This window comes from Dermacentor albipictus, chromosome 1, assembly GCF_038994185.2.
Source record: "Dermacentor albipictus isolate Rhodes 1998 colony chromosome 1, USDA_Dalb.pri_finalv2, whole genome shotgun sequence".
Lineage (NCBI taxonomy): Eukaryota > Metazoa > Arthropoda > Arachnida > Ixodida > Ixodidae > Dermacentor > Dermacentor albipictus.
Genome location: NC_091821.1, coordinates 436079038 through 436088391, shown reverse-complemented (window position 1 = coordinate 436088391; position 9354 = coordinate 436079038). Strand labels below are relative to the sequence as shown.

At 45.3% G+C, this 9354-nt stretch overlaps 1 protein-coding gene across 3 annotated transcripts in view; it reads right to left on the bottom strand.

The window, feature by feature from the left end:
* Positions 1-2975: 2975 nt before the first annotated feature.
* LOC135908031 (phospholipid-transporting ATPase ABCA3-like) overlaps positions 2976-9354 on the bottom strand; it is a 114311-nt gene continuing 107932 nt past the window's right edge. For 2 of the 3 annotated variants that reach the window (XM_065439794.2, XM_065439797.2), the window contains 3 exons: positions 5875-6048; positions 4732-4954; positions 2976-3382 (listed from right to left, as the gene is read on the bottom strand). In XM_065439794.2, the coding sequence (XP_065295866.1) occupies positions 3146-3382; positions 4732-4954; positions 5875-6048 (634 nt within the window). In that variant the 3' untranslated portion in view covers positions 2976-3145. The remainder of the gene's footprint in view (positions 3383-4731; positions 4955-5874; positions 6049-9354) is intronic. The other variant, XM_065439802.2, reaches the window with a different exon arrangement.

The window sequence follows — 9354 nt, the reverse complement described above, 5'->3', positions numbered from 1 at the left end:
AGTTAGTAAGCGAATGTTTCAAAGTTTATATGGTCGATGAATCTACTATCCCTACTTCCGATAGCTGTGTACTAATTTGCTATCGCAATCGATGCTTGGCCTTTCGGGCGAAACTGCCACTTTTTATTGATACATCGGTGATAGAGAGAGACCGTCCGTCCGTCCGTCCATCCGTCCGTCCGTCCGTCGGTTGGTCGGTCGGTCGGTTCAAGTTTAATTTTTCCGTTGCTTCGGGGCCTTTTGTGGGCACTGCTCCCTCTGGTGTAGTAGTGGATGAGCCTTGTATATGAGATGTAATAGGTTTCCAGTGCCGCTGGAAACCTACAAGTTTTCCTCATGGGAATAGATGTCCTCCCGGACTGCTGCTGGGCTAGTTGAGGGGAGGCTCATCTCGAAAGTGGCCCTATAAAGCTTTCTAGGCGTTGTCACTAGGTGTTACTTGGCAAAACACAAGACGGCGTTATTGTAGAGCACCCCCGTAGGTGTGGGAGGTGCATTGCAGCTTCAGCCGAGTAACTACCGATAAAGTCTTGTTTTACTGTAATAACCGAGCACGTGGCCCACAGAAGTGTGATTGTACCTTTCGGTGCTCGGCCATTAGGGGACCTCAACACTTGGAAAGAGGATTATGTCCCCAACATGAGGGCGTCCCCACGACGTGTGCGCTTGAGAATACCACACGGTGATTGCCGCAGTGGCCCAGGCCACCCTTTTACAAGATTTTGTCGTGCCAACTGGGTTGGACGGGATTAGCACGCCATGGTTTTGCTTCACAGGACAGCTAATTCCCAAAGAAGGTGTCGTGTTTGGCCGGGGGCCACCTGTGCTTATTTGGGAACCTGCGTCAAGTAGTTTTCTACCCACGTACACCCGCAGCAGAGGCTGACGAGCGCTCACGGCCACAGAACGTCCTGGCCGCACTTTAGCAAGGCGTTGAGCTCTGCACCCTTCCCTGTCGCCTTCTACAAACGACGCACATTCGATGCCCGAGCAACTTCCAAGCAAGCGGCGCTTTGCTCGGGCGTTTCGGCAGTCCGACGTTTTTCTCTTTGCATCGGCCTGCCGACGTTGTCTCACCGCCGCAGTAGCGAACGCGTCCTCATGTGCCATAGCTGGCTGCTTAGGAGTGGGATGCATGTGACGACGAGAACTGCTTAAGCCAACGAGCGAAGATAATGACGGCGCGTGGTCACGTGACGCTGACGTAATCACCCATCCCCTCTACCCTTCACCTATTTTCTCTCAGCTTAGGAATTTTAAGCACACTTTTCATGTGCCTAGGCTAACTTCCAATTACAATAAGAACAGCGGCAATAAACATTATCTTCCTCTTTGCCATGCACGCCACCTCCACGCCGCATCTCCCTGGCCAGGCCGTTTCCGATGATAAGCCACGACGCGAACTTTCCTTGAACGATTCGCATATTGCTGTAATGCCCACAATAACAAAATACCCAGCCTATGCGAACGAAAGGAAAACTTTTAGTTGGTCACCAAAGAAAGCAACAGTTGGCCCGAAGATGATCGGTGACGATTACAGCAGCTTGAACAATGTCAACGAAGACAGCGATACAAAGAAGATTAACCACCCGATTCACGGCCAATACCCCACTGTGGGTAGGCACCACGACCACTCAGGTGAACAACTACAAGCCACGAACCCGAAATTGAGTTTTGTGTGGAAGCATGAGCCAAATGTATCATTTAGATCTTGAAGAGAGTTCATAACCGTTTTATGTGAAAGAATATGACAGAAAAATCAAAAGCATAACCGTTTTATGCAAGGAATGTGACAGAAAATCAAAAGCGTGCCTGCTGCACTGTTACAGAGCTGCAGCGCGCCAATTCGCTTATATCGACGTACTCCGCCTACATCAGCGTGCGCGGGCATGCTGCGCCTGAGCATCGGGCGGTAAACATTCACGCGAGCACCGAGCTGCTGAACTGCACAGCCATGCCGCCGCATGACTTCGAGGGATCCCAATCGATCCTGCGTAATCAACGTCTACTGCAACTTCCACAGTGTGATACGAGTGCAGCCCTTGACTGATGTTAATGTCATGATAAGACTACTTAATGTACCTTGTATGTCAAATAATCATCATCATCTCATACAGAGATTAGCAGTTCCAAAACGCGTGTTAGAAATATATGTGAAGCGGTTACCGCCATAAAACTAAGCGCGATTCATTCAAGTGTCTCTGCTATCTTTATATGCACGGGACAGTTTCATAATTATACTGCGCAGGTCAGAACTTTGATACCATGCAATGTTTATGTTCACGAACTATGCCGTAATGTAAATAGCTGCTCATGCGAATTCGCATTGTGAAACATCGGCGCATTATGTCACGAGGACGAAGGCGATGTTTTCAGGTTGACGGGACAAGAATCGTTAAGAAAGGTGTATGCAGAAAGGAGTACGACGTTAACGACAATGCTAAGGTCGATTATTATTCGGCCGTTTCATTCCTGCACATTCTGCCTTACCAATATTTAGGAGAATAAATTGAACTTATTTTTACCGTGACAGCAAATATAGCCAAAAATGGGTTATAAAAACTGTCCAGGAATTGGACTGGCAATATGCGTCCACGCGACGACATCCCATGCAACGCCGAGATACCTACATGGAAGGACATAGGGTAGAGTTATTACGCCGCTCCTGTTGTAGATGCCTCTATGTTTGCTTTCAGCACAACTTTTACTAAAAAGTGGCAACCTTGAATGAAGCAAGAGGCAAAAGTCAATGGACGAACGTCTTGAAGATGCGTTTGGCCTATGAGGGATGCCGCAGTGGTAAGCTCCATACTAGCCTTGAGCTGCGCAAGAACCTCGGCGCAAGTGACAAGATACGTTAATTGAAGTACTATATGCCCTACCACCGCTTTTCTCAAGATGCCGCAGCAATTTAAGCGCTGCAGTAAATTAAACATTATCTTGAAACGCCCTAATGGCGATTGGTCTACCCCGTCGAGACAGTGAATACAAACGATATAGAACGTTATGTCTGTGCTTTCTTTTTGTGCAAAACCCTATCGCTGTTTCGCACTCATGTTCAATCCGCATGCGATAGGCGGCTATATCAAAACCTATGTTGTTCATGACGAGGCCCAGGTAGGGAGCATGAGCTTTACTGAGCCACTCATAATATCCCAATGGTAGTCGCAAGTGGATTGACCGTGGGCTCGATCGCCTTGGCGGCTTCCTTGGCGGCTGCCTCACTGGCCTCCTTCCGCGTAACGCTGAGGAATATCTGCTCCAACGATGTGTCTGTGATGAAGAAGTCTTGCAACTTGAAGCGTTTCTTGATGCGAGACATGCGCGTGAACATTTCACTCCACAGCATTTGGATTCGGGACATCCGGAACTCGAGAAAGCCCTGTGCGCGAGCAAAGACGTTATTGTCATCTGCTGCCATGTGATGCAAGGAAGTGAAATTTACAATCAATATATTGCGCGTAGTTAGGTCACCTATCGCAGTTTGGCCATTTATTATTTTTCGTTCTGGGGATTTTGTGGTTTCATGCAACAATGCTGTGTTTAACGACGCTTGTTGAGAAAGTGCGCGATGGCCGAGGTCCTGATCTTCGGCAGTGCCTAAATGAACAAATGGGTACACCAGCGGGCCATTGTTGAAATGATGGTTTCGACTCCCCAACAGATCAGTGAAGTAATTAAGACCCAGTACGAATGAATGCCATCGTCAAACCTAGACACACCAATAACGTTCGCAGTTGGAGGCAGCCGCTGTGACAAGTGCATATAGCTTTGAGGAAGGGAAGAGACGCATGAACGTACGAAGGTTAACCCACAAGCACTGCGAAGCTTCTGCGCCCACAGTCCGATTCTACCTGGCATGCTTTGGAAGCTGAAAAACCCGGCAAAGAGGTGATATATATATATATATATATATATATATATATATATATATATATATATATATATATATATATATATATATATATATATATATATATATATATATATATATATATATATATATATGTAGTCATATAATGAGAAGCCAACAAACACAGACACCAAGTACAATATAGGGGAAATTTCATGTGCTTAATAAATGAAATAAAGTAATGATAAATTAATGGAAATTAAAGTGGATGAAAAAACAACTTGCCGCAGGTGGGAACCGAACCCACAACCTTCGCATGTCGCGTGCGGTGCTCTACCAATTGAGCTACCACGGCGGCGTTTCCCCATCCACTTTCTTGGGTATTTATGTGTACTAGTAGAACCCTGGGAGTGTTAGCCAGCGCCCCAGCACCCAAGAAAGTGGATGGGGAAACGCCGCCGCGGTAGCTCAATTGGTAGAGCATCGCACGCGACATGCGAAGGTTGTGGGTTCGGTTCCCACCTGCGGCAAGTTGTTTTTTCATCCACTTTAATTTCTATTAATTTAGCATTACTTTATTTCATTTATTAAGCACATGCAATTTCCCCTATGTTGTACTTGGTGTCCGTGTTTATTGGCTTCTCATTATATGACTAATAAATATCGGGTCCCTCGGTTAACCCCCTCTCATCTCGTTTATATATATATATATATATATATATATATATATATATATATATATATATATATATATATATATATATATATATATATATATATATATATATATATATATATATATATATATATATATATACATATATATATATATATATATATATATATATATATATATATATATATATAGACATCCTCACCTCGAAGCTGTGGACGAGATCCGCATGGGGGAAGTTCTTGAGCACGGCATGTGCCACGTCTTGATGGTAGAGTATGTCTTCCTTCTTATCCGGGTACGTCTTCACCGTGATGGTGTAACCCTTGCCGAACTTATCCTTGAGGTGCGCCACGGAGCCGAGGCATTGCAACTTTCCCTTGCCCAGGATGGCGACGCGGTTGCAGAGAAACTCCACGTCCGAAAGGCTGGGCATTCACATCGACAAAAAGAGACATAAATTAGTTTCCTCATTTTTCGATTATCTCACGAATAAATTCAACAAGTGAAATTCATAACAATGACGGAGTAAAATCGGTTATCAATGTGATTTCCCACGTTTTTTTCTGTTCTCCCTTTGTGCGCGCCTCCAGTCTACTTAACCTTGTGTAATTACATTAAGGAGCTCTAATACAGTAATTTGAAGGGGTTCCCCTTGGTTGTGCAGTACTCCCTGGCTGGCTAAACGTGTTTATTTGTTGCTATTGTTACTTCAATAGCAAGGTTAGGCTTTTGTATTCTGATTGTACGCAAATAGCAAGCGCAATGATACATTCTCGAAGCTACGTCAACAACTAAGAATGTTCTCGATTCTGGCTATGACACATGCTTATATGTGAACAGACTCTAGCAGGACATCTTATTCGATGATGCCAGACAATGCTCGCCGCTATCATAGTTATTTCTCCTCACGTGCACTCTCTCAACAGCTCCCTTTTCACTTCAAGTGTGAGTCCAACAATTCTAGTTCCTATTGCTGTGAGGCCACCGTAATCGTTTAATGTTCACGAAATTCTCTTGAGGATTAACTGCTTTGCATCTTTCTGTACAACCACTAGAAGCTTGAATATCTTACAGTAGGATACTGTTCCCACTATATTTCGTGATGCTGGCGTTTAATCGCTGTATTCGGGAATGTGACCGCTGGCCTGTTTCGTGTTCTCTATATGGTGCTTAGCTGAGCGCAGTTTATGTCAAGTTGTGTTCTCTATATAGTGCTTAGCTGAGGGCAGTTTATGTCAAGTTGTTACAAGCGTTAATAAAAATCCATCACACGCTTTTCTTATGCCACATGGACATGCGCTCAGAAAGTGAAAAAAGAAAGTACTGAAGAAGAAAGAGCACCTACCTGTGCGAGGTCAGCACGATGGACATCTTGGCCACACGCTGGAGTGCGCTGAGGTAATTCACGATGCGCTTCCGCGATGTGGTCCCAACGCCGGCGTAGGGTTCGTCCAGCAGCAGCACGTTAGGCATGCCGATCATCGAGATGCACATGGACAGCTTGCGCCGGTTGCCGGCACTGCAAAATATACGCACACTCAGCGCGTACACATAACCCTCTCGTTACGGAAGTTTCGAGTGGCACTTGTATTGCTGTGCGGAGACAGGCGTAGCATGACTACGCGGAAAATTATTCACAGTCAAATAAATCAAATGAACTGTGTCATCCTCCACTGGGTTTTTTGGAAATGCAGCGAGCGAACTATATAGCGCAAAGGCCACGTGGCTGAAACTGAGCTTACGGTGTTTTGTGCTAGAAACAAGATTAGATGGAAAGCGGGAATTATGTGGCTATACATAGAAGCAGCCACCCAAGTTATCCGACCGACACACTGCCTCGTTGCAGCTATGAAGAACCACAAAAACAAGCAAATGTGAAGACATAGAAGCAGGCATGCAAATGTGGCAAGACACAGAAACATGCAAATGCGGCAAGACATAGAAGCAGCCACCCAAGTTATCCGACCGAGACGCTGCCTCATTGCACCTATGAACAACCACAAAAACATTTAAATGTGAAGGTCCTAATATATTTCACGCACTGGCTTATTTCTGTCTTAAGTTTACGCAGTATAGTGGCCTACCACCTTCAGAAATTGTTCCAGAAGGCACGCATAGTTCATGAACGAATCTGTTTTACTTACTAGATTTGGCTACAAAGGGTGCGCTCTATACGAAGTATAGCGGGCCGTGAAGAGTACTGGTCTTATTCTTCCAGTCTGGGTCTTTTTTTTTCTTTTTCGTACAGCATACAGGCGATAACACGTTGTTCAGCATGCTGTATTGCTATGCGCCAGAATGCATGTCAGAAGAACAATGCCCATCGACTGCGTACTAAGCCATTTTGATCTCGGTGTTGTAACAAGTAATATTCGGCTACATTTCTTTGGCACCGAACATCACGTCATGAGAATGTTATCACGCTGACGAATGGTCAGGAAATGGAGACGTTTGGTGGGGCTCCTGCTTCCCAATTCGCTGCTCCCTCTGCCATCGCTCTTAGTAAGCACCCCATTTTATTTAACTATTACCATAACCAGTTTTAGGTAACGGGTGAAGAAGCGGTCCCAGAAATGACAATAGATAAACGACATTCCAGTGCTATACAATGTTGCCAATGCTTCGCTTCCTTGGAAATTGGGCGCTTCAGTAAAAAAACAAATTTATTGGTGAAGGAAGAGAGGAACTTCTTTAACGGCAGACAGGTGGAGAACTTTCAAAAAATGAGCGCGATCACGCGAATAAGAAAACTAAAGGAAGTTTATTTGAAGGGGGAAAAAATGAGCAACAACTCTCGAAAGCGTAAAGGCATCGGATCCCACACTAGCTGCCTTAGAAATGTTCAGAGCGGTCAACGCGCTCAGTCATAAGCTTGTTCTGCGTGAAAACAAGGAAACCATTAATGAAGTACAAACGCTGGAATACGTGGCGAAGCCAATTTTCGTAAAAAGCAATGTACAGACCGCTGCATGTTTTGGAACAGTTATAGAAGAAAAATATTTTTCAGCTTACTGCTGGTTTTCCTTGTTCACATTTCGCATCAAGATTGCATTTCTTGTTGTGCATTCTGAAACAAAACACTTTACACACACACACACACACACACACACACACACACACACACACACACACACACACACACACACACACACACACACACACAAACACACACACACACACACACGCGCGCGCGCGCGCGCACACACACACACACACACGCACGCACACACGCACACACACACACACACACAAACACACACACACACACACACACACACACACACACACACACACACATGTTGTGTGTGTCAGTCATGGTTCCATAATTGCAGCATATTGAAGAGGGCAAGAAAAGAATGTCGCTTGAGGACAGTAGTCGAAACAAAAACAAAGTGATTACGTTGGCAGTAGAACTCACCTTCTGGCTAGAATTTCAGGCCTGACATTTCAGTACCCTTAAGACGTCCCTCCCCAGGCAATACCAGAAATGTTGATAATAAATACCCTCTAGATTGTAAATAACCTTGTTCTGAGCATTTTGCTGCAAGAATATTTGAAATTGGTTTATTATTAGAGCAGGCAAGAGAAATTGCAACGTCGCATTACGATGCTGCCAGGAGACAGGATTCAAATCCATCACACACTCTCTCCCTTTTCCTCTACTAGCGTCCTCAAGCGGCACACCTACCATGCTTTTTCCTATACCAGCCGGATATCCGCTCGGCGTTTGCGTTACAAAGCCCCGCATTTTTTTCTTTCTCTTTCTGCTGAGTGGCACACTCCCAATGGAATTTTTTCGCGTTTTGCATTTAGTGATTTACCGAAGACACGTGCCATATTATTGATGACGTTGGCAAGCAATGCCTCTCAAGTGGGGACATTTATGCATGTGAGCTTTATTCTCCGATCGAAAGGAGTGCTTCCCCGCGAAGAAGAGTGCGCGAAATTCCATGTGTGTGACTGGCCCGCCGTGGTTGCTCAGTGGCTATGCTGTTGGGCTGCTGAGCACGAGGTCACGGGATCGAATCCCGGCCGTGGCGGCCGCATTTCAATCGGGGCGAAATGCGAAAACGCCCATGTGCTTAGATTTGGGTGTACGTTAAGAACCCCAGGTGGTCAAAATTTCCGGAGTCCTCCACTAAGGCGTGCCTCATAATCAGAAAGTGGTTTTGGCACGCAAAACCCCACATTAAAAAAATTACATGTGATATCTAAGCTTTTGCGTCTTACCAGGTTATGGCACTGCAAAAAGACTGCGCGAAAACAGTTGAAACTTCGAACGTAAGCCCGCGCGCCTTTCCACTCCAGACGGTCCCGCTTCCAACTAGAGTCAAGGTCACACACACGCAGCATAAAGGCCTCGACGCCAGACGCACTGCCTACCTGCAACGTCAGCGATTATGGCACGCGGCTTCGGTAAATCATACAATGCAGAATGCGCAATGCCACCACTGGTAGTGCGACGCGCAGCAGAAAAAACGAAGAAAAGAAAATGCGAAGTTGGTGACGGAAAGATGACATGGTCCCATGACTACAGCATATTGAAGAGGGCAGGAAAAGAATGTCGCTTCAGGACAGTAGTCGAAACAAAAACAAAGTGACTACGTTGGCAGTAGAACTCACCTTATGGCAAGAATGGCGGCCTGACATTTCAGTTTCTTATATCTCCTTCATAATGAACCAAGTCGACAAATTCTTGTGACAATATGCATTTCAGACGGTGCCTTAAAACTTCAGCATGTGATCGCAATTCGTCAGTGTTCCTTAATGAAGTTGTACGTTTACCGGCTCTTTTGTTCCTGCAGGTATTTTGTATTAACATCAA